At 35.3% G+C, this 26,443-nt stretch overlaps 2 protein-coding genes across 7 annotated transcripts; one reads left to right on the top strand and one right to left on the bottom strand.

Moving 5' to 3' along the window:
* Positions 1-8,599: 8,599 nt before the first annotated feature.
* Positions 8,600-14,015, bottom strand: LOC140179974 (uncharacterized). The gene is made up of 4 exons (XM_072220344.1): positions 13,849-14,015; positions 12,789-12,851; positions 10,340-12,599; positions 8,600-10,174 (listed from the first exon to the last, which is right to left on the bottom strand). Exons 1-4 carry the CDS (start codon positions 14,013-14,015, stop codon positions 8,600-8,602), a joined length of 4,065 nt encoding a protein of 1,354 aa, XP_072076445.1.
* A 3,613-nt stretch (positions 14,016-17,628) lies between these two features.
* On the top strand, positions 17,629-20,926 carry LOC112756512 (negative regulator of systemic acquired resistance SNI1). Of its 6 annotated transcripts, XM_072219765.1 has the most exons (10): positions 17,629-18,037; positions 18,163-18,285; positions 18,716-18,835; positions 19,107-19,153; positions 19,612-19,678; positions 19,832-19,872; positions 19,948-20,018; positions 20,125-20,194; positions 20,404-20,469; positions 20,609-20,926. In XM_072219765.1, exons 5-10 carry the CDS (start codon positions 19,624-19,626, stop codon positions 20,825-20,827), a joined length of 522 nt encoding a protein of 173 aa, XP_072075866.1. In that variant the 5' UTR covers positions 17,629-18,037; positions 18,163-18,285; positions 18,716-18,835; positions 19,107-19,153; positions 19,612-19,623; the 3' UTR covers positions 20,828-20,926. The 6 variants fall into 6 exon arrangements, with proteins under 6 accessions (XP_072075866.1, XP_072075867.1, XP_025660912.1 ...); XM_072219766.1 differs by lacking the exon at positions 18,163-18,285 and having other exon boundaries at positions 18,745-18,835; XM_025805127.3 differs by lacking the exon at positions 18,163-18,285.
* The last annotated feature ends 5,517 nt before the right edge of the window (positions 20,927-26,443 follow it).

Genomic DNA, 26,443 nt, shown 5'->3' with positions numbered 1-26,443 from the left:
CAAAATGAAGTTCAAGTAGACTTGCAAGAAGAACGCTCGTGAAAGCCGGAAATAAAGGAGTCGAGCATCGAACCCTCACTGGAAGTGTTTGCACTCTAGTCGCTCAAGTGTGTAGGGTCAATTCTCTCAATTCTCCCCTAATCATGCCTTCCAAGATTTGTTTTTCATCTAACAATCAACAATTATTCAATGCATGCATACATGTATCATGAGGTCTTTTCTTTAGGTTGTAATGGAGTTAGGGTCAAGGTAGGATCATATATGGCTAGTGGACTTAGGATTTGAATCTTTGATTAACTTAAACTTTTCCACCTAACCTATATAATGACCTATACAATTAAGTACTAATCTAACTACCCCTTCCTCACTTTTTCACATACTCATGCATCCCTTTTCATTTCACAATACTTATGCATTGATCTTTATTGGACTTTACTTTGGGACATTTTGTCCCCTTTTTATTTCTTTCTTTTTCTTCTTTTTCTTTTCTTTTCTTTTTCTCTTTTTTTTTCACATTTATTTTTTTTTCTTTTTTTTTCTTTTTCTTTTATTTTTTTCTTTTTTTTTTCAAGAATATCAATGCATAAGGTCTTACATTTAATTAACGCATGAGTATGTACCCAATTCCCAATATTTACAATAATAATACAAAACTACCCTTTTATTCACCCAATGTCCCAAGGTTCCCACACTTGAATGATACTCACACACACTAGCCTAAGCTAATCAAAGATCCAAATAAGGACTTTTATTGTTTTCCGCTTTAAGGCTTGTAATGTGCTAAATTAAGAACAAAGTGGGTTAATCGTAGGCTCAAATTTGGCTAACAAAGGAAGATAGAAGGTAAGGCCATTTGGGTGAGTGAGCTAATGAAATGATGGCCTCAATCATATAAATGCATGAATACACCAAATAATGGACATAGAGAATCAAACAAATCAAAGATCACAATCATAGGAAGAAAATAATGCACACAAGAAGGAAAAATAAGTGGTTATAAGATGTAACCACGCAATTAGGCACAAATCTCACTTGCTTATGTTTTTAGCTCAAAAACCATGTTCCAAAATAAATTCTTTCAAGCAAGTTCAACAAAAATTTTCAAATTGGTAGGTTACCCTAAAACGGTTTCTTGGAAAGAAAATCATCACCCTAACCAAGTAGTCCTAATAACAAAGAAGTGGTAAAAATATGTACAAATTCTAACTAACATGCAACCTATCATGCAATGCAATAGCTAATCTAATTAAAGAAAATAAAAAATTTGGTGTTGAAAAGGAAATTTTTACCCATGGAGATCGGTCAGACGACCTCCCCACACTTGAAGATTGCACCGTCCTCGGTGCATGCAAAGAAGAGCAAGGTGGACGGGTTGCTACAATTGATGAGCTTCTTCACAAGGCTACGCGGAGGACTTGTTTGGTGCCCCATTTAAAAGCTTTTCCTTTCTCCCTTCTTGGTGGCCAACCTAAAAGGAAAGAAAAGGAAAGAAAATTAAGCCTATAACAAAGATATCAAGGCAATTAGAACATAGGCGGGGCTAATGCCAAATAAGAGTATGATTTCCTACTACATGTTAGCTAAGCATGTGAGTGAGAAAATAATGTAAGCTAAGGCATATCATTAAGCTCGATGCAAGAGTAAAGTTAAAGTATGAAGAGTGTGTTGAGCATCAAGTTCAAATGAGAAGAAGTGGGTCATGAAAGACAATATGAGGTCATATCAATGCATAAAGACACAAAAGTCGTACAAGATGAAGCATTGATTTAAAAGTTTCATCACCCAACAATATCAAACAAGTCAAGAAGCACCAAAATAATGTAAGAAAGTCTCAACAATTGAGTAGGAAAGTTCAACACCATTATTAAAATGGAAAACTTAGAAAATAAAATGAGAACAAGGTAAAAAAAAACAAAATTAAAATGCAATGAATGAAAATAAGCAAATGCAATAAAAGAAAATGGAGGAAAAGAGAAAATTTTTTTTTTTTTTTGTTTTTTTTGTATTTTATTTATTTATTTATTTATTTATTATATTATTATTTTTTTTATTAAAAAAAAATTTTCATTTATATTAAAAGAAAAAAATTTTCTAAGAGAGGAAGAAGAAGAAAAAAAAATTAGAAAGAAAGAAGAAGAGAAGAGGAAAGAGGAAGGAGAAAAGAGGAAGGAGAAAAGCAGGGAGCAAATCCGCACGCGCGCGCACAGCGCGCTTACGCGTGGATGCAGCAGGGACGATCCGCGCGCGCGCGCACAGCGCGCTTACGCGTGGATGAGCTTGTGCTCCCAGCACAATGCTGGCACAACGCGCGCACAACTCTCTGGTTTTTGTACCAGAAGTTGCGGAAGTGCAATGTGCGCGCGCGCGCACAGCGTGCTAACGCGCCGATGGCCGTTTTTTTTTTTTTTTTTTTGCACCAATCTCAGCATTCTAAACCTCCAAGCATCTACCAAAACACCCTAAAACCTTATTTAACATACTAAACTACCAATTAAACTCAACTATCTAAACAAAACATGAAATTAAACTAATTCTATCAATATGTACAAAAGAGAAAATGAAAGGATTTTACCATGGTGGGTTGTCTCCCACCTAGCACTTTTGTTTATTGTCCTTAAGTTGGACTTATGGAGAGCTCCTCATCAAGGTGGCTTGTGCTTGTATTCATCTTGGAACTCCCACCAATGCTTAGTTTTCCATTGTGCCCCAAGATTCTTCATGGATTGAGCCAAGTCTTGATGGAGTTCTTCACAAGCTTGGGGCTCCCAAAGTTGATCCTCTTCTTGTAATCCGGGATCCCACACTTTGTTTTCATACCCGTCTTGAGGTTGATTATCATTATTAGTCCAACCGGGTGGTGAGTAAGGTGAATTCTCTATATAGTGGCCAACAATCCTCCTAGACCCATCTATTTGAGCACTACTCCAACCTTTATATCTCATGTTTGATGCATCAACCATAATGAGCCTTGATTTGCAACGCCAACCACAAAACCTTTTTCGTTTACGCTTCATCCCACAAAGCTCCCTAAGTTGGCCATCCGTTTCAAGCAAACCATATTCAAGTGGGATAATAAAGCTAATAGAAATAAATTTCACCCACTCAAATGAAGGAGTAGATGGCAACCTAGGCAAAGACAACTCCAAGAGTTTTGATAAAGCGTATTCAATTCCCATCCTCCTTTTTCTAAGGATTTCCACCTCTTCACAAGACTTCTCAATTATAATCCTTTGTTCAACAATTTTATATAAACCTTTTCTCCTACTCAAGTCATAGATGGGAGGGTAAGAAAAATTTACCTCCACATTGCTTTCCATCTTGTTGGGAGAAGGTTCTTCATGCTCAAAGGATTCTTCACCACTAAGGTTTGATGCTTGATCTTCATCACCAAGGGAACTCACTTCTTGCTCTATCCCATCCAAATCTTCATATGGAATATGTCTTGGAAGGTGTGCACTTTCCTTCCTAGCATCAATTTCAATCATCTTGGAGGGGTTTTCTTCAATTCTAGATTTCCATGGAGGCTCCGCATCTCCTAAGTCTTCAACCAATTCTTCCCTTTCTTCAATAATCATAGCTTCCTCCAATTGTTCCAATACAAAGCAACTTCTCTCATTCTCCACCAATCTCTCTTTTATGTTATGCTCTTCATTTGATTCCCCACATGTAGCCATGGGAGTTCCTTGAGAGTTCAAGCATTGGGATGCTAACCGGTTTACCACCTCATCCAAGGCGGCCGTGAATTGTTGCACATCCCTTTTCATTTCCTCTTGTCCTTGAACAAGAACATCAAGGATGTCATCCATTGGAGGTTGGGGTGGATGGAAGGGTTCATCAATTTGGGGGAAGGGTTCATAGTAGGAAGGTGGTTCTTCTTGGTAGAGTTGTGGTGGTTCAATAATTTCCACTCTTTCCACTTGTTGCACAACACGCTCCATGGTTGCTTGAAGTTGATCCAATGTTTCCTTGAGATGATCCCTTGACTCTTGTTCCTCTTGGATAATATGATTAGGATCATATGGCTCTTGGATTGATGGACATGAATATTCTTCCATGGGAGGTTGTGGTGGAAAGTGGTATTCATCTTGTGGTTGAAAATTTTCATACATTTGTGGTTGAAAATTTTCATACAATTGAGGTGGTTCATCTTGGTAATAACATGGAGGGGGTGGCTCTTGGAAGTGGTGATGTTGAGATGGTGGTGGCTCTATATGTGGTTCATATGGCTCATACGGTTGTTGTAATGGTGGATATGGATGAGGGTCATATGAAGGTGGTTGGTGAAAAGTGGCTTTTGAGTATGGTTGAGGGTTATGTTGAGGGTATGGCTCACAGGCATATGGTGGTGGTTCTTGAAAGTCACAAGGGAGTTCACCATAGCCATTAGATTGATATGCATCAAAGAATGGCTCTTCTTCATAGTGTATTGGTGGAGGTTGTTGCCATGAAGATTGATCATGTGCATGTGGCTCTTCCCACCTTTGGTTATCCCATTCTTGATACACATCTTCATTGTAGCCCCCATTACCTACAACATAGTTGTAATCACACTCATAGCCAAAGTGAGAATTCATGATAGCAAGAGAAAATAAAAATAAAATCAAATAAGAAGCAAGAAAATTAAATCCTAAAAACTAGTAAGAACTAACAAAGAAGCAAAAGGCAAACATATTCACATATATACAATAACCAATAACATAACACCATTGCAATTCTCCGGCAACGGCGCCATTTTGACGAATGGGTTTTTGATGGTATAGAATTTCACAAATGAATTCTCGTTGCAAGTATAGTTTCTAAACCAATCACTAATCCTTTCATACAAAAAGTTGTTTGTCACTAGTACAAACCCCTAAAATTTATAAACCGAAGTATTGGACCTCGGGTCGTTCTCCCTAGGAATTACAATAAAGTGTCTTGTTATTGGTTATGAGTTATTTTGGGGTTTTGGATAAGAAGCATGAAAAGTAAATGGCAAGAAAGTAAACTAATGGCTAAAAAGGTCTTGGCAAGGGTTGGTGGTCAAGGATCTCTATCCTAATCACTAACCACAATATGAGAATTGGTAAGGATTAATCTCATTAAATCATCCTCTAACTAGTAGTAAAGGAAAGTCAAATGAGCTATATCAATCCTACTCCATAAGTCCTAACTCTCCACTAATTCAATTAGTGAGAACTAGAGTTAATGGATCCCAATCATCAATTACTTGGACATTAATAACTCAAGAGTTCCTAAGTTACCTTTCCAAGCTAAGAACATAAAACTCTACTCTAAAATCCAACCAAGCATTTCATCAAACACTTGGAAGGCACAAAAGAAAAACATAGTAAATCAATCACAAGAATTAATTCTAACTACAATCAAATGTAAAGAATTAACAACAATTAAAGGAAACAAGATCTACATGAATTACCTCTTATTGAATTGAAAGAAAATGGAATGAACAATAGTAGGTCTACAACAAAACATAAGAACAACATAAAGAAAATTGCAATGTAACAACAAAGAATTGAAAGGTAGAAGTAGAAGAAAGCAAAGATTAAAACCTAGATCTAAGATTATTGAACTAAACCTAATCCTAATTCTAGAGAGAAGTGAGAGCTTCTCTCTCTAGAAACTAACTCTCACTACTAAACTAAGCTAAAACTAAACTAATGATAACTAACTTCTAAAGTATGAAAGTATGTAAAAGTATGTTGATTCCCCTTCAATCCTTGGCTTAAATAGCATTAGAAATGAGTTGGATTGGGCCCACAAGGCTTCTAAAATCGCTGGCCACGTTTGCATTAAGTGGGTCATGTGCCACCATCGGCGCGTCCGCGTACCGTGCGCGTGCGCGCCCCTATGCGCGATGCAACTATGGCAAATCTTATATCGTTTTGAAGCCCCGGATGTTAGCTTTCCAACCCAACTGGAACCGCATCAATTGAACCTCTGTAGCTCAAGTTATGGTCGTTTAAGTGCAAAGAGGTCGGCTTGACAGCTTTCCGGTTCTTTCATTTCTTCATGAGTTCTCCAACTTTTCATGCTTTCTTTCTTCATTCCCTTGATCCAATCTTTGCCTCCTAAACCTTAAATCACTTAACAAACATATCAAGGCATCTAATAGAATCAAGGTGAAATAAATTTAGCTATTTTGAGTCCTAAAAAGCATGTTTTCACATTCAAGCACAATTAAAGGAGAATATACAAAACTATGCTATTTCTTGAATAAATATGGGTAAAAGGTGATAAAATCCCCAAAAATCAATACAAGATAAACCGTCAAAATAGGGTTTGTCACCCGCCGAGCATAAGGAAGGTGGCAGGCAAGCTTTTTCTTCTGTTGGTTGTCCGGCGTCTTCGTTCAAAAGAAAGAGGGATGACATATCTTTGGAGGTTATTTCTGAGGCTGACCAGGAAGTCGTTGGTGGTAGTGATTCTGTCTTTGATCGACAGAAGAAACTTCATGGCTTTATTCCGGGGTCGAACTCTCATTCTCTCTGGAGTGAACAGTTCAACTTTGCTGAGCTTTCTGACCGGGCTTCTCAATACCCGGGGGATATGCTTATGACTCGTCGTATCGGTATGGAAAGTCTTGGCAAATTTGTTCAGGTTTGTTTGCATTATTGAATTTTACTTTGATCTTTCTTTAGGGCTTTGTTCTTATTTTGGTGTGATGGTTGTAGATCATTGGTTCTCGCTTGATGTGTGTTGGTCGCACTACCGAGCTCATTGGTTCCGAACAGCAGGGGGTTGTAGAAAAGGCTGCCGCTGTTGAGAGGACATATAAGGCTAAGATTGATGAATTAGAAAAGTCGGTAAAAGAGAGGGATGATGTTGTTGTTAGTGCTGTTGCGAAGGCAAAGGAATCAGAGGAAGAGGTAACTCGGCTGAGAGATCAGATTCGATTATTGCAGTCTGAGGTGATGGAAAATGATGTCGCCAAGGGTGGTCTTACGGCTCGTATTCTTGAGTTGGAGGAAAATAACATGGAGATGTTTTCTTATGGATTCGACCGAGCTGTGAGCCAGATTTCTTTGTTGGCTCCGGAGTTTGATATTGGTCGTCTTGATATGACGAAGGTAGTAACAAATGGGAAGTTAGTCGTTGACGGGACGGCGGAGGAGCACGATGAGAATGTCCCCCCTCCCTCTTGGTTTGGTTATTTGCTTTCTTTATAGATTGACTTATGTAGTTGGGAACGAGGTATTTTGAGTTTGAACTTGTTGACTGGTTTCGACCATGTTTAGGTCGGCTTATGTTTTGTGTTTGTTATTTTGCTTTATTATAGTAGTAAGTGCGATAATTGGTAACGGTATCATTTGTGTTTTTTGAATATTTTGACGAAGTATGACGTCTTTGATTGAATTTGAATATTGATAATAGAGTATATTGTGCGTCAGGCCTCATTAAAACCCTCTTTAGGCAAAAAAATCCTATTTTTCGGGGAAAAAAGGCTCTAAAGGGGAAAAAGAGTACCCTCATCCGCAATTTGTACAACTTAAGATTGGTACATCTTTAAAGAAGAGATGTTCCAGGTTCCAGATATTGGGTTGCCTTGTAATGTTTGCAGCTGGTAAGCTCCCATGCCGAGCACCTTGTTTACTCGGAATGGACCTTCCCAGTTTGCGGTGAGCTTCCCGTGAGCTGGGGGACGTCTAGCTTCTTCTGTTCGTCTGAGGACCAAGTCACCTTCCGTGAATGTCTTCGGCAATACCCTTTTGTTGTGTTTTCTTTCGATTATTTGTTTTACTGCTCTTTGTCTAATGGCTGCTAGCTCCCTGGTCTCTTCGGCTAGATCAAGTTCGGCATTCCTTGCCTGTAAGTTGTGTTGTTCGTCGTATAGCTCGGTTCTCAGGGTGGGGACTCCGACCTCAATGGGGATTAGTGCTTCGGACCCATAGACTAGTTTGAAAGGTGTTTCGCCCGTAGTTGTTTGTATTATTGTGTTGTATCCCCACAATATTTCTGGGATCAGTTCCGCCCATTCTCCTTTTGCGTCATTTAGTTTTTTCTTTATTGCCTGCAATATTACTCGGTTAGTAGCCTCGGCCTGCCCGTTGGTTTGTGGGTGCTCGACCGAGCTAAAATGATGCTTTATGTAAAAGTTTTTTAGAAATGAGCTGAGTTTATTATCTGTAAACTGCCTACCATTATCAGATATTATCTCCCTGGGTATTCCAAATCGGCATATAATGTTTTTCCATATAAATGATCGTACCTTTTCGGTTGTTATCCGTGCTAATGGTTGCGCCTCTATCCATTTTGAGAAATAATCGATTGCTACTAAAAGAAATTTTACCTGGCCCGGCGCTATTGGGAATGGACCGAGGATATCGAGCCCCCATTTGTGAAATGGCCAGCTTACCTCCATGCTATGTAGTAGCTCGGCTGGCTTTGTGGAAATAGCTGCATGTTTCTGACAGTTGTCACATGTTTTGACTTTTGTTATGCAATCCCTTTTTATGGTTGGCCAGTAATATCCGGTTCGGACGATCTTAGCTGCCAGTGCTCGTCCCCCGATGTGGTTTCCACAGACTCCCTCGTGGACTTCGTCCATTACTTCTTTTGCTTCGTCTTTGCTTAAGCATTTTAGCAGGGGTTGTGAGAGCCCTCATCTATATAGTTTTCCTTCTATGCTCGTGTAAAAGCTTGCCTTTCGTCTGAAGTGCTGTGGTTTGAGTTCGTCTCTTGGTATAGCGCCTGTATTAATGTATTCAAGGAAAGGAGTCCTCCAATCATGGAGGCGGTTAATGTTCGTCACATGTAATAAATCAGTGCTCGGCTTTTTTAGTGAGAGTTGTGTTAGTGTGGATGCTTGTGTGTCTGCCCTAGTGGCTGCGAGCTTGGATAGTACATCCGCTCTCACATTTTTTCCTCTATAAACATGCAGTATGCTAAATGCGTCGAATTTTGAAATAAGATCCTTTGCTATGAGCCAGTATTGCTCTAGCAAAGGATCTTTTAGCTGAAATTCTCCTTGGATTTGTTGGACTACGAGGAGGGAGTCGCAATGTGTTGTCAAGCTTCGTACTTGGAGGCTCAAGGCGAGTTTGAGTCCTGCAATGAGGGCTTCATATTCGGCTTGGTTGTTGCTGGCTGGGAAGTGGAACTGGAGTGCTTGTTCGGCTATTACCTTGTCTCCCTCTTTGAGGATTACCCCTGCTCCACTTCCTTCTCGGCTGGATGCTCCGTCAACATGAAGTTCCCAAGACTTGTCGTGTTCATTAGTCGTTAGTTCTGAGATGAAGTCGGCCAGCACTTGTGCTTTGAGTGCCGACCTAGGTTGGAACTGGATGTCGAACTCTGAAAGTTCAATGGACCATTTGGTGAGGCGTCCGGCCAGTTCTAGCTTCGTCAGTATCTGTCTTAGTGGTTGGTTTGTCCTCACTATGATTGTGTGGCTTTGGAAGTAGTGTCTAAGTCTCCTTGCTGTGATTACCAGTGCTAGGGCGAGTTGTTCTATCCTCGGATATCGTTGCTCTGTTGGTTGCATGACTCTGCTGACGAAGTACACTGGCTGTTGTGTTTTCCCTGTCTCACGCACAAGGGCCGAGCTTATAGAATAATTTGAAATAGACAAGTATAAATATAATGGTTTACCGATTTTTGGTCTTTGCAGCACGGGTGGTGTTGATAGGATTGCTTTAAGCTCGGAGAAAGCTTTCTCGCCTTCTTCTGTCCAGTGAAACTTTTTGTTCTTCGATATTGTTTGGAAAAGGTGATATGCTCGATTTGATGCCGCGGGTAAAAATCGAGATAACGCCGCTATCCTTCCGGCCAGTTGTTGCACTTCTTTTATTGTTTTAGGGCTCGTCATATTGAGGACTGCCGAACACTTCTCGGGGTTCGCCTCGATTCCTCGTGAGGTAAGCATGAATCCGAGGAACTTTCCTCCTTTTACCCCGAAGGCACACTTTTCTGGGTTTAGTCTCATATTATAAGCTCGGATTTGTTCGAATATCTCGCCGAGGTCTTCGCAATGTGATTCTTCTCTTCTGGTCTTGGCGACCATGTTGTCTACGTAGATTTTCATGTTGCGTCCTATTTGGTGATGGAAGACTTTGTCCATTAAGCGTTGATAGGTTGCCCCTGCATTCTTTAAGCCAAATGGCATTACTCGGTAACAAAAGTTTCCGTGCTCGGTTATAAATGCTGTTTTGCTTTGGTCTTCAGGATGCATGAGTATCTGATTATACCCAGAGTATGCATCCATGAAGCTTAAGCTTTCGAAACCTGATGCGTTGTCGACGAGCTTGTCAATGCATGGTAAAGGGTAGGCATCTTTAGGGCATACTTTATTTAAATCTGTAAAATCGACGCACATGCGCCATTTACCTGAGTTCTTTCTTACCATTACCACATTTGAGAGCCATGTGGTGAAGCGGATCTCCCTGATGAAATTGGCTTGTAAGAGTTTAGTGGTTTCCTCTAAGGCTGCCTTTGATTTCTCCGCTCCGAGGTTTCTTTTCCTCTGAGCTATAGGTCGGCTTGATAGGTTGGTGGCGAGTTTATGACAGATGACGTCCGAATTTATTCCTGGCATGTCCGCTGGGGTCCAAGCGAACAGGTCAGAGTTGGCTTGTAGTAACTTGATGAGATCTGCCCTGTCTTGCCCTTGTAGTGCTTGACCGGTGTATGTTACTTGTTCTGACTTTGATGTTAGTTGGATTTTCTGAAGTTCGTCCGTTGGTTGGGATCTTTCCTGCGTGTCTCCCCGGGGGTCAAGTTCGGCTAGGGATAGGATTTCCTCTCTAGTTTGGACTGCTTTAACCTCGTGTTGCCTCTGTCTCGTGTCCGATCTTTTTAGGCTAGAGTTGTAGCATTGCCGAGCTTGTTGTCGGTCCGAGTGGATCGTTGCTATCCTGCCGTCCTGTGCCTGAAACTTAACGCATAGATGAAAAGTTGATATCACTGCTCTGAACATGTTCAGAGCAGGTCTCCCGAGAATAATATTATAAGGACTAATGCAGTCAACTATCAGGTATTGTATATCAAGGGTTCGGGATAACGGATTTTCACCTATTGTCGTTTTTAGCCATAGATACCCTTTTATTGGTACCCTTTCTCCGGAGAACCCCACTAGTTCTCCAGATGAGGGTTGTATCAGTTTTTCAGATAAGTTCATTTTTAAGAAGGTAGAATAAAAGAGAACGTCTGCACTACTACCTGGGTCTAAAAGGACTTTTCTTACCAAAAGATCGCCTGTTTGGATGGAGATTACCACTGGATCGTCTAGGTGTGGGACGGCCGAGCATATGTCTGTTTTGTTGAAAGTGATTTCTAGATCTGGTGTCTCCTGATTGTTTAGTGATGCTGTCCCTTCGATGGCCAGCATAGCTCGGTAACTGCGTTTCCTTGCCGATGTTGTTTCGCCGCCTCCGGTGAATCCTCCAGATATGCAATTTATGACTGCTTTGGGTTGGTTACCATTTGACCATTTGTTAGTTTCTTTGTTGACTGAGGTCGGTTGTCGTTCCTCCTTGTCTCTATTATCCCCTTTATGTTTTCTTCCTTCAATGTACTTGTCTAGTAGGCCTTGTCGAGCAAGTCTCTCCAAGAGGTCTTTGGCTATTATGCATTCGTCGGTCGTGTGTCCGTATTTCTGGTGGAAAGCACAGTGTTTACTTTTGTCTACGAACCTCTGGTCTTGATAGCTACCTGCTCTTGCTGGAGGTTTTATGATTTTGGCGTTGAGTATTTCTTTGATTATCCTTTCCCTTCTCGTGTTGAATCTGGTGTAATTGTCGAATTTCGGAGTAAGTTTGAATGGTTTGCCGAGGTCTTTGTTATGGGGCGACCTTGGTGTTCGGTCCTCTTCTCTCCTGGATCTTCTTTTCGTTTTGTTGGCCTCGCGTAGTTCTTCGATTTCCATTTGTCCTGCCGCCCTCTCCCTGAACTCTTCCAATGTCCGCGGTTTGGTGATCGCGATGGTTTCCCTAAACTTTCCAGGTCGGAGGCCGGCCTTAAGTGCGTGTAGGTGGACGGCGGGGTCCAGGTCGGGTATCTCCATTGTCGCCTCTGCAAATCTGGTCAGATAGTCCTTCAAACTCTCCTGAGGACCTTGGCAAATTGTGCCAAGATAATCCGATCCGTGGACGTATATTCGTGCCGCAGCAAAATAGTCGATGAAAGACTTTGCCAATTCTTCGAAAGAGGAGATCGAACCTGCAGGTAATTTCGAAAACCAAAGTAAAGCGGCCTCGTCAAGGTAAGTCGGGAAAGCTCGGCAAAGTACAGGTTCATTGTTAGGGCCGTTAAAAAACATCATAGACTGAAATTTCTTAATGTGAGCCCGGGGGTCACCAATCCCCTTATAGGGCTCGAGTGAGGAGGGTAGTGTGAAGTGTTTTGGCATTTGGAAATTTGTGATTTCCTCAGAGAAGGGATTATCCAACGTCAGTCTCTCCTTCGGGGGGTTGGCGATTAACAAGTCAGCCGCACTCTGGGGTGAGCTTTTGGGATTGCCTTCATCTTGTTTGTTGGCGCTGTTTTGTGCCGACAGCTCGGCCAGTCTCTTGACCTCCGCTTGAAGTTCAGCCATCTGGGCCATAAGGTCGGCCTGTGTGAGCTGAGGGACTCCGTTGTCGGCCATACCTATGGTCAGGGTAATCCTGCAAAGAAAAACTCAAGAGACAGAAATATAGTAGAAATGAGTGGGGTTAGCTTGACTTCGGCCCCACGGTGGGCGCCAAATGTTCCGTCCTGAATGATCCAAGGAGTGTGCTTGTCCTTGAGATCTCCTTGGCCTGGACGAACTTATACGTCGGCCGGGGCAAGCGCAGTAGCCGATCCTCGGATACCTCTGAAACACGGCGGCGGGAGTACCTGCAAAAAGCACTCCGACGCTCAAGTAAGAATATGCGCTGATTATAGAAAGAAAATACAATAATCAGGAGTGAAAGTTGTGTCCTGTGATGGGTTACGTTTCCTTGTGTTTTATAGGCGAGTAGGGTGGAGTGGCTCCGATATTTACGGTTAGAGTTGTTATTAGTATCTTTCTGTTGAGAGGAGTTACCGTCCATTCAGTTTAGTGGATTCTGTTGTTATGGGTCATCATTGGAAGATAAGGCTGACTCAGCCAGAGGATACTGCGGCCGAAATTATAGGTCGGTTTTAGTTCCGAGAATATCGTACACATCAGTACCTATTATACCCTTATCACTTTATTATAGTAGATTTAAGTTATTATCATTAAGCTGTTTCATTTATTTCATGGATTATATATATATATATATATATATATATATATATATATATATATATATATATATATATATATATATATATATATATATGAACATAAAAGGAGTAAACTTGATTTTTTTTTTTACTTTTATTTAGTCTTGTATTAACTCATGTTAGTTTTATTTTTTTTAAAAGAAAAAATTTAAAATTTAAAAGGTTTATATAATAATTAAATTTAGAGTATATACCCATTTTGGTCCTCAAAGAATTTCAGACTGGACACTTTAGTCCCCAACTAAAATTAATTATTCGATTGGTCCCTAACAATTAATTCCGTCAGTCACTTTGGTCCTTTACTCAGTTAACTCTAACGGAGGACAAAATAGTCCCTGACAACTCTAATAGGAGACAAAATGGTCCCTGACAACTCTAACAAGGAACAAAATGATCCCGAACCTCTTTATTCGAAAACGACACTGTTCTTCCCCAATTTTTATCATATTTCACATAACCCTAACATTCATACTCTCCTTCTTCACCTTCATTGTCTTCTTTTCCATCTTTTTCTTCCCCCTCTTTAGCTCCAAGATTAAGCTATAGTGTAATTGTCACACGTGTCGCACCTACCTCAACATGTCATGGACCGCACACTTCCTAAATCTTTGTGACTGGTACATCCACCTCCTCTGCACTTCACCCTCCAAAAGCATCCACTTCCACGCCTTTGATAATATCACCTCTAACCCCGACACATCAACGACATCCTCAAAACCAAGTTCTAAAACTACTCCAAGGGCATGCCTTTCTCCACTCTTCGGCAAGCAATATAGATTGTTGGACATTAGGACATCATGAGAAGATTCTCCTTCGACATCATATGCAAATTCTCATTTGAAATAGACACCGAGTGCTTCATTCCTTCTTTTCCAAAGTCAAAGTTGGCAGACAATTTCGATCTCGCATCCAAGCTATCAGTATAACGAGCAATGTCGCTATTGCCGCTCATATGGAAACAGAAGCGATTACTGAATATTAGTTCGGAGAAGAAGCTGAAGGAAGCGATCGGAGTGGTGGACAATGTGGTCATAGAGATGCTAGGGCAGAGGAGGAGGGAGATGGCAACGATGACAACGAGTCTTAACAAATCAGACTTACTGTCTAGATTCATGGGATCTATCGAAGACGATAACTAGTTGAGAGGCATAGGCATTAGTTTCCTAAGTATGAATTGGTTGAGAACAAGTTGAGGATTTTTTTTCTTGTGAACATTAAATTTATAGAGTGTGTATTGTGTAGTTTGAAGTTACAGTGTTAGACTGCTAGTGTTATACGAGATATGATAGAAATTGGGAGAGAACAGTGTCGTTTCCGAACAGAGGAGATTAGGGACCATTTTGTCTTCCGTTAGAGTTATCAGGGACTATTTTGTCCTCCGTTAGAGTTAACGGAGTAAAGGACCTAAGTGACTGACGGAATTAATTGTTAGGGACCAATCGAGTAATTAATTTTAGTTGGGGACTAAAGTGTCCAGTCTAAAATTTTTTGAGGACCAAAATGAGTATATACTCTTAAATTTAAAAGTAAAATCAAAATCAAGTAATTTGATTTGAAGTTTGAATTACTTCGTAAAAAATCGAAGCCGCAACCTTATTTAACATACTTTTTCGAATTTTATATTTACAGGTTTAAGATTAGATTTTCTCTCAAATAATTTTTTTTAAAAGTTAGGATTGAAACTCGAACCCGCGATTTTTAGATGAATGTGAAAAGACTATGCCATTTGAGGTAAAGTGATTTCTTTTTATCCAATTTTATTTTATTTTTATTTTGATTTACCTTTTTTTTTAAATCAAAGATAAAAAAGACTTGAAACTGCAACTTCTTATTTTTATTTTAGTATTTGGCATTTGTATATATCCTTGATCTAAGGTTAGTCCGATCTTGTTCTTATTTGATTAATGAGAATAGAAAATAATGTGGCCGATGCTATTGTTTGTGGTTTTTTAAAAAGTTTATTTAAAAGTTTCTTTACAAATTATATTTATTCGTAACTGATTTTCTCATTCAACTAGCATGATTTTTATAAGAATCAGTAAACTCTCCTTGAAAGCATCAACTTTACTTGCTTCAATCATCAGGTGCTTGCCTTTTTCCAGCAATCATTGCCACGTGAGAGTGATGGAAAAAATGATCAAATCTCTCTTCCAATGCTTCTTTGCATGCTGCGTGAGGTAAGCCATATTTTGTTTCTTCACGGAGTAACACAAAATAACATCGTGAATTTCTCCTTTCTCTTTCTCTGAATTATTTTGTACTTAATTGATAGGAAATCCCAAATACGCAATTCTTGTTTTGCCAGTCTTCTAGTCGATATAATTACCGACATCTTTCTTAGACTTCTCATGAAATCTGTTCTCATTTGTAGATGTGTTTGCAAGCATTGGAACACATTGATTTCTGATTCAAACTTTGCCAAGTTATTCTTTACTTATACACCTCCTGCTACCATGATCTGACATTGTTATTCAAAAATCTTTCACCTTGTTGAATATGACGGAATTGCATGGCATGAAAGGAGAAACAATCCATTCTGCCTTAATTTGTTTGAGGTCCTAGAACCCAATAATAGTAGCAGCATAAAACTTCATCCTAAATTTGAGATTCCTCTTCCTATTCCCAAATCATTCCAGTGTAAAAGAGTTTATGTTGACGTGCATTCTTGTAATGGTCTTTTTCACATGAGGTGGTCAATAGATCGAGACATTTCATTTGTTTGCAACCCAATAACAGGCGAGTTCATAAGACTTCCAAAACACCCTCCAATCTTGACACCCTGCGAGCAAATATCTTGGTGTTTTGGTTTTCACCCCAAAACAAACCAATACAAGATAATGAGAATCCATATATTTAAACATGATCATCGAATAGTTGTTCAAATGCACACAGTTGGAACATCGACATGGATAAATATTGAGGTAGATTATCCCAATCATTTGATATATGTGTTCGAACATCCTACTTGTTTTAATGGGGCACTTCATTGGATTGGTAGAGATGTTGATAGAAATGCCACAGTATGGACTTTTAATTTTGACACCGAGCAGTTCCAATTCTTCTCTAACACGCCCAGGGGTCAAGGTAAAGACTGCATAGTAGATTTCAAGGATTCTCTTTGTTTCATGTATTTTAATGAGTTGCTTGTCTCAATGTGGATGATGGAAAGATATAGAGTTGGAGAATCTTGGACTCCCATTTTTCAGTATTCCATAACCACATCTCAATTACCTAGCTGCATTGCCTACCATGATAGTGAAAATCAAGAGTTTTGGATTTTTGGGACTCCTTGGCATGATATCAAAATTCATGGCAAGTTTCAAATGGTTCGTCTTGTTCCTACTCTTATCCCACTTAAAAATATTATTATTGGAGATAATGTGAAAGTGCAAAATATTTACTCATTGGATAATCTAAATTGAGTTTTACTGTTGTTAGTTGAAAAAAAAAACCTCTCATTTTGATTTTCTTATTAATAGCAAATTTATGCTTAATTATTTTAGATTCACATTATAAATTATAATGCTCACATCTTATTTAATTGTTTAATTATATATTGTCTCTAGCTATTCAATAGTGTTTGCAAAACTGTTAAAAAAATATATGATACCATATTAGAGATCTTGATTACCAAGATCAGAATGTACAATAAAAAAGAACATGAATTTTGTTATATCTAGATTGTACAAATACATTACTATTAGTGTAACTAAGTCACACGAGGACCACTACCATTCCTCCAAACACTAACAGAATTAACTAAGTCACATTAACTAACTAACCACTCATAAAAACTAACCCTCTCACTCTCCCAATAGCAAAATTCCTTTTTCTAAACTATTATAATTTGAAATATAATTTAAATTAATTCAATTTAATTTGTAATTCCTATTTTAATTTTATTGGTTTAATCATCTTTAACAAAATAAAATTTTAAATTTTGAATATTAAAAAATAAAGAACTAAATAATTCAGTTACTAAAATAATTAAATTTATTTACAGCAATATAAAAAAATATTTTATAAAATACGAAATATATATTTGTATATAAAATAGTTAATTAAAGACTAATTTTTAGTATATATTTATAATATGATTGAATAATTATATATTAATCATTGTCGTTTATTATATACACATTAAAATTCAACCATCAAATTAATAAAAAAACACTTAAAAAATAGTAGATTATAAACAAATTTTTCTAATAAAATTTTACTGTAAAAGATATCAACGAACTTTTGATAAATTTTTGATAACTTTTTTTACAAAATTTACTGACAAATTCTAACATTTCTCGATAATTTTGTCGATAAAATTGAAATTGAAATTTAAAACTATCATCACAAAAAAATCCTTCAATAATCATTAATAAAGCCCTCCAAAATTAAGCCCTGATTGCATAAACACAAAGTCCGCTGGCACAAAACACACCATATTCGATGATGAAACTTCATTCAACACAAAATCACCGTTCATTTTCTCCGATCCTTCCTTTAAGCTTGCTCTTCTTCTTCTCTCTCTCTCTCTGATTCGAGTTGAAATTAGGGCAAAACTCGCGTTGAAAATGTGACTTCTCCGTCGCTTCTGCTTTGTCGCCGCTCGCTTGCACGAGCTCCCTCCGTCACTGCTCGCTTGCACGAGCTCCCTCCGCCGCCGCTCGCTCGCATGAGCTCCCTCCTCTGCTGCTCGCGTTACACGAGCTCCCTCTGCCGCCTCTCAGCTTATGTCTCTCTCTGTCTCGCGCCATCCATCCTCGCCGTTCACAGCCTCGTCGAGTCATCGTGTCACCAGATCTAAAACCTACATGTATGTCTTTATCTATTTTAGATTCTGGAATTTCTATTGATCTATATTTTGTTTGGAATTCAAATGTTCATACGTTATTATTGCATCTAAAACTCAATCTGTTCCACTTTTATTTTATGGTTTAGATTTTTGTTCTTGAATCCTCTTCAAGGTTCGAATTTGGTTTTGAAAGTAGCTCCATTAATTGTTATGGCTAAAAGTTTGCGTTGAAGATAATCTATTGTGTCTTTTAGAGTTCTGCTTCTGAGGTAACTATAATTACCAGTTCATGAAATGCAACGTGCCAAGTACATAGATTTAAATTACTCTGTGACTGATTAGAATGAGGTTTTCAGAGGAGAGATGTGTACTAAATAAAATAGTATCACTTAAAGAAAAAAAATTGTTACACTGGTATTGTTTATAATATATATTTAATTCACATTTTGAAAATTCTAAGCATTGATTTACTAATTTATGTTGTTTTGCATCATTATTTTTTGGAGTGATCTCAGTCAACCCAATTGTTGTTCTGATTGAGATCTCTAAACCTTATCTTGAAAGAATTTTCTTACCATTAAAACCGACTTTATCTGTTTGGGTTCTACTGTTAGTATAATGAAGGAGCCTTGTTAATTCTATTTTGTTTCGTGATTCATGGTTTCTATGAGTTTGTATGTACTATCTTCTATTTGATAGGTTGGGACTCCAATTTGTATTCCTTCTAGAGACTTCATTGACATTGGCCGCATTGCCTCCATTGAAAATAACCACACGCCAGTTGATTATGCAAAGAAAGGGCTGAAAGGAGCTATTAAGGTACATATGACTACAGAAAGTTGATTTTTCAGATCTTAAGCAAAATATACTACAAAATATCTTAAACAATTTAAGCCTTACCTATGGTCAGTTTTTAGCTGTGTCAGCGAGAGAGTAGAAATAAAGGATAAGTGGCTGCAAAACAAGGGAACACATTTTATTTATTTATTTTTATTTATTTATTAGTTTGGTTTTTTATTTCTCTTTGTTTTGGTCCTAAAATCATATCCAATTCGATTTATTTCCTTTTGAATTTTAATGTTCAAAACAGAATGTTGAAGTATTCATGGACGCATTTAGAGCAGTAATTGAAGAGAGGTAACGCGTCTATTATTTTGTGGAACTTCAGGAATGATTTGACCTCGAATGCCTTTTGTATTAATTCAAACCTTGCAATGTGGTTTGATCTTGAATATTTATGCTTTCACCCTGAATATGAATATTTTAGGGTTATTTAGATTATATCTATGAGTGTAAGAGCATTTGGTGCAACAGTAAGATTTCTACCTCATGACATGATGACTGAGTTGAATGTTGACTAATATTGCTATATATATGTATACATGTAGGGATTAACAAAGACACTAGACTTTATAATTGACACAGCATTGGTGATCATCCTTTTGATCCTTACATAGCACTTCTGAAAACATTTGCTATCCTAGTAATAGGTGGGGCTGCAAATGAAATCAAGTTCAGCCCTGCAAGCCTATTCTTCGGTATTACATATATCTGCGCATATTGTTCATTGTTTCAATTTTTCTGGTTTGATGCAGGATTAAAAACAAATGTCATGTTTTCTTGTCCCAGTATCTTCTTTTCTCAATTTGGCTACGCAGTTAGGTTAGATGAATTTCGCTGTGCACACCAAGTGTTTGATGGTTTGCTTATTTGTTGGTTTGAGCTAACATGCACATCTAGAGATTCAAAAGAATACTGAATCTCAGTTATCCAAACACTTTCATACTGTATTATCTTTTGCTTTACATGAAGTAGTGAAGAACACCTGTGTCTCTGTGGATAAGTTTTTTGTTATGGTAAGTTTCTGAAAAGATTATGTATTTTGAAGTTCAAACAAATTTTCTTTTTATTAATATTCTGGATGATTTTAGATTAAGGACCTTGATATATCAAGGAAGAAAGCAGATCTTGAAGGCCACACAACAAGAGCAGATGGTCTGAGGTAGTTGTTTCGATTAATTATGTTTCTCTAGGTTCCTTTCAATTGATTTTTCATTTTTACTCAATGCTCTTGGCTAAAATATGTCCGACATCCTATTTTGATGCAGAAAATCTTTGATGGACATCATTTTAGATCAACTAGCTTACAACATAGATACCATCCCCCTATTTCTTAAGGTTGAGTGTGAACATTGTCTCTCTGCTCCTCTCACCCTTTTTGCAAATAGCTGTCTGTATAGGATTATCCCTTTCCTTTTGAAACATTTTCTTCTAGTTATACTAATCAAGAATCAAAATAAATCTCACTATATGATATTTACATAGTATTGATGACATGACAGTTATGTTATGGCTAATCGTTCTATTTTTACTGAGCGTGATTGCAGACCTTCAGTGAACCAAAATGGAAACTGGAAATAGTTGTGCATTACCTGTGGAAATACATGACTAAGGTAATCAGCAGCTAGATTGTTTGAAAATCTACTTGCTTAACATTATGTATTGTTACTTTTGAAATGGAGCCTCAACGGATAGTAAGCTACAGGTTTCATAATCTCTATTTAATTTTGTTTGTTTTATACATAATTGCAGCCTTCTGTTCACACTCGAAAGTCAAATGGCTGTCCTGAGGATGCAACATTTGAAGTGGCTTTGAAATGCTTCTCAAATAAAACTGGCACTAAAAGCACTATTAAAAAAATTGGTCCAGATGTAATGCAGTTCCTTGTTGGTCACAGGTATTCCTTTTTTGTTATTTTAGTCGGAAGGTGGTTCTGTAATAGAAGTAATGGTTTGATTCCTGTTATTTAAAAGCTTTACTATCTTCCTAACCCTCATACATGGATTGTAAGCATTTTGCATAATGTGATTGGTGAATTTGGTTATAACGAGAGAAATTTTTCGGGGTTATTGGTTCAGTTCTTGATATTCTATATGGCTATAAGGCATGATTGTTTGATTTCGCTTTTGCTCTTGCCGACTTAGGTTGTCTATTTTAAGCTGAATGTGTTTGTAGAGCCTCTACTTTGCTCTGCTTTAGAATTGTTCCTAGTCCTACTCCTAGAAATTGATTTTGTAACTTTTAAAAATTTTTGTTGGAAGTCCATGAATTAAAATATATAGAAGGCCAGATTTTTATATTTTCAACTTTTGAATTGAGAACTAATTTAGTAGTTTCATTTCATGGCAAATTAGTTAATTCATATGGTCCCTTTAAGCTGCTGGAAGCACCCCACAACTGGTGGCAAGGAGCATGAGGACCTAAAAAATTTCTTGTTTGAGGGAATTTGCTTAACTAATGTTAAGCAAAGACAATAGTGGACAAAGAATATGTACCTTGGAAACTTAATTTGAAATTGTGCTCATTGGCCTTTTCTTTCCATAAAATTTATGTGTTTGGTCTTTTAAAAATTAAATCGTTATTTAATTGGAATTGATTTGTATATAATAAAATAATATATTTATATAAATATACATTTAAAAAAATATTTTACTATTTTTAAATTATTTTACTTAAAAAAGTAATAGTTTGATTGATTTTTGGATTCTTTAACTTATTTATTATCAACCAATTTTTATCTTAAATCAAATTGATTTATTGACTAGTTTTTAGTTAATCCAATTGAATTTGGATAGTTCAATTTGATTTTCAGAATTATGATTATTTCCTAAATTTCTTTTACAAAAGTATGTCTAACTTTTATAATTGTTCAACTAAAAACTATATACACACTAAAAAATTATATACACACTAAAAATTAATTACTAAATTAATGATCATATATATATATATATATATATATATTATTAGAGATATAATGAAACTAGCACGTTAGGTAGAGTTTTGGTGAGTTTAAGAATTAGACTAATTAAATTTGATCAGCTCGAGTTAGATTGAGTTATTATATTTTTTGTGATTAAATTTAAACCGATTAAATTTAAGTTGGAATAGATTGGATATTTAAATTAAATTAGTATGCAAAAATTAAAAAATGTGAAAAAATATTGCATAACACAAAAAAAATTATGCTGAAAAGTGGAAAAATTAATGACTAAGATGAGATTAAAATTAGTAAAATTTAAATTATATAAATATTATAATTTTTTTAATATAATGTGTTAGGTAATTTGTTCATCGGGTCGGTTCAGGTTCATCGATCCCCTAGATTTGATTTCCGAACAAATTAAGGTTGAGTATAATCGAATTTTACTCGATTATCCGTCAGGTATAATGCTCAATATAAAATCGGATTTGGTTGGATTTAATTAGATAATCGAATTATTTGTATCTGCTCAATTAGATAATCAGGTTATCCGTACTTATTTACATTCTTACAAAAAATTAACTACTATATATTTGTTAACTACTATATATTTGTGTATAATTATATGTATTGTTTAATTTATTTTTAATTTATATTTTGTATTTTAACATATATTCCATATAGATAGTTGATTTGATTAAAAGTGTTAGCGGATCGTATTAGATCGGATATGATCAAAATCTCGAGTTAATATATATATACTACACTCATCGAATCCAATATTTACATTTTCTCTACTCGGATATGATTTGAAATTTATATTTGCGGATGGGATCAGATTTCATATATATCCGCAGAAAAAAAATTAAAATAATTTTTTAAAAAAAAATCAATAAAATTCCTCTTTTCGCTCTAATATTTTTTTTCATTCTTTCAAATATGTTTATTTCAAAAATATTATTAAACTATTTTTTCTTAAATAATAAAAATAAAATAATACAATATATATAAATAATAATTATTAATTGAAATAAAATATAAATACAACGTATTATTTGGTGTAGATACAGATAAATACTATAAATGTGTGGATATAATCTAATTCATGAACACTCCTAAATTTTATAATTATTTTTTTTGTGTATAAATAATATTATTGATATTTATACATATTAATTATATTTTTTTAATTAAATAATTAGCTACCAAAATAATTAAATTTGACATAATAAAATAATTAAATTTATTTACAATAATATAATGAAAAATTATAAGATGTCAAATATATATTTATAAGCAATAATTGATTGATAACTAATTTTTAGCATATATTTAATATTATTGCTATTATAACGAGGACTGTGATATTTGGAATAATCATTTGGTCTCTCTCAATCTATCTCACATTTGGTTTCTTTTGATCACTCTCACAAATTTATAAGAATAATTTCGAGATGGTTGTCGAGTAAAGTGAAATTTAATTTTTTTTTTTAAGTTTTTTAAGAATTTTGGTAACTATTAAATTATAATAATTCCTTTTTTATTTGTGGTGTTGTATAAAAAATAATTCATAAAAAATATGATTTAATAGATACATTATGTTTGATAAAATACAAATAATAATAATTGTTTATGTAATTTTTTCTCCTTCACACTTATTTATTTTAGATGAAGTAATAAGTTTCTTTACATTGTGCTTCAGAAAGGTGAAAAAATGTTGTTTTTCGGTTAAAAAAAATGTTATGGTAAATAAATTCAAAGGTAAGTATGATTTTAGTTCTTATGGTATAGGTTGAAAATTTTTTCGTCTCCAATTTTTTTTTTTTTCATACAAAATCGTCCATAAGATTTAACTTAATTTTAAAATTGTTATTCAGACCAAAATACCCTTCCTCTTCTTCCCCAAAATAACCGATTCTTTTTCTTCATCACAGCAATACTTAGTACCCAGTTCTTCATCTCAATCACAATCATATCTCTTTTTTTTCTTCTTCTTAGACTAGAATTTCAACAAAATTTCAACTACAATTTTAACAAAGCAACATAATTTCAATAACAGCAACAAAATTTCAACTAACGAATATCAAAAAACCAAAACAAAGAAAAAGAATACAACAACAACAAAATTTCAACTAAAAGATATCAAAAAATCAAAACAGAGAAATAGAAGAATGAAATAGAATCAGAAACAAAACAGAAACAGGAAAATAATAGAATCAATACCCAAGATGAAATCAATACCCAATATGAAATTAGAGTCAACAACAACAGTATGATTAACAAAATCAGAATTGAAATGAAAGCAGAATAATTAGAAACTGAAGCAGAATAATCAAGTTAATCTGAAACAGAATTGGAACCCAGCGGTGTGGAGCAACGGCGAGCTAGCGAGGAAGAAGAGTAGTGGCGAGGACACGAAGCAGCTGAGGAGCTTCAGCGACGGCATTGAGCTCAACGGACGGTAGTGGTGGCAGCTGGCGCGATAGTGGCGTCTCTCTCTCTCTCTCTCTCTCTCTCTCTCTCTCTCTCTCTCTCTCTCTCTCTCTCTCTCTCTCTCTCTCTCTCTCTCTCTCTCTCTCTCTCGTCAGCGTCACGGTGGTGGATCTAGCGATGACGGAACAACTCAAGACGACGACGACGACGACGCGGCTTAATGGTGGCGACGAACCCAGTATGATGACAACGGCCTCCCTTCCCTCTCGCGTGATTCCCTTCCCCACCTTTCCCTTCTCCTTTCTTCTTTCTTCCCCCTTTTGCGTGATCTCTTTCCCTCTTTAATTTAACCTGTTTTTTATTTAGTTAGGGGTAATTTAGTAATAAAAATAAAATTTTTCTTCCCCGCCTTCCCTTCCCCTTTCTTCTTTCTTCCCCCTTTTGCGTGATCTCTTTCCCTCTTTAATTTAACTCTTTTTTTTTAGTTAGGGGTAATTTAGTAATAAAAATTAAATTTTTGGTAAAAATGATGATTTTTTTACTAAATTAAACCTTAGGGACAATTTTGTATAAAAAAAAGGTTAAAGACGAAAAAAAATTTCGACTTATACCTTAAGAATCAAAATCATACTTAACCCTAAATTTATTCATATTTTAAGCAAAAGTAGGTTGTCTTATTACTCAAAATCTTTGCTGATTTTGCTGTTCTAAATTCTAATGCACAATTGATGCTCACTCCTAAATCAAAGATTCTAATCCCTAATAAATAAAAAATTATTAGAGATATAATAATTAATGATATTTTTTTTATTAGTTTAAATTTTTAGAATGAATAATTTTATGATATGATATTAAAACTCTATGTCTAAAAGATCTAGAATTTGATCTTTATTAAATTTCAATAATAAAAAATAGTATAAGACAAATAAAAAAATATTTATAAAAAAATCAAACAAATTCAAAAGAGACTCTTACTTAGAGAAGATGTTTAAGCTTTTGAAATGTAAGTCTTCAACAAATATTAAAACATTACATGATCAATAAAATTTATAATTTTTATCAACATTTTATGAATATTAAATTTTAAATTCTAAATTCTAAATTCTAAGTATTAATAGTATAAGAATGAAATATTAACTAAAATATTGAATATTGAGTAATATTAATAAAACTATTGATCTTTAATATTTTTTTTATTAGAAGAAGAGAAAAAATAAAAGGAGAGCAAATTAGCAACCATACCAATACCATGAATCTCGTTATTTAGGAAATTTAAATTCTGTAAATTTTAAATTTTCACTTTAAAGGATAAAATATGATTTCTCACTTTTAAATAATTTCTCTTTTATATTTTTTTTAGTTTTACTTATAAAAATAAATAATAAAAAATTATATTTATCCTTTAAAATAAAATTTAAAATTTAGAGAAAATTCTTTAGACATTTTGATTTCAAGGATGATGAAAAATGCTATTGTTATATTAGTTGTGGCAATAACATCTCTCTTCTAGTTTACAATTATTTAACTTGGTGATCCAAAGATATTTAAATTATAATTTTAATTTAGTTTTAACTCATTCAATGTCTCGTACATTTAAATTTAATTTAATATCTTAAATAAGTGTTAAACTAGATGAATAAATAACACTATTCTTATTAAAATATAGAAAAATATTATTATTATTTAAAATTAATTTATCATAAATTTAAATTTTATATAAAAATCTGTGATTAATTAATAAATTACTATTTATACAAAATAAAATTTTAAAGATTCAATATTTATTTAAATAAATAAATGAGTTATCTTTTAACTAACTTAAATTTATTTATTTATTATTTTGGATCTAAGTCATCTAACACTTGTATTGAAATTTTTTTTATCGAATAGATCGAATAATTTTTAATTTTAGACATTATATTACACAACTAATTCAAAATATGAAATTGCGAATGATTTATTAAATTAGTTATAGTTTATTTGATAGTACTTATTATTTAAACAATAATATTAGAAAAACAAAAAAAATAATTAAAATTTTATTAATAAATATTAAATAAGATAAGTTATAACTATTTCTTTTCTTCCTAACATTATTGAATAACAAACGAATAATCATAATAATTTTAGAGCTAATACGACAAATTCTGACTTTCATAAAGATGCTTTTATTAGAGACAATCTTACCTTATACCAATACGATACGTACTAGGTTCAATGGGTTTGGCCG

This window comes from Arachis hypogaea, chromosome 16, assembly GCF_003086295.3.
Source record: "Arachis hypogaea cultivar Tifrunner chromosome 16, arahy.Tifrunner.gnm2.J5K5, whole genome shotgun sequence".
Lineage (NCBI taxonomy): Eukaryota > Viridiplantae > Streptophyta > Magnoliopsida > Fabales > Fabaceae > Arachis > Arachis hypogaea.
The sequence above is the reverse complement of the archived record's forward strand: the minus strand, read 5'-3'. Positions and strand labels throughout refer to the sequence as shown.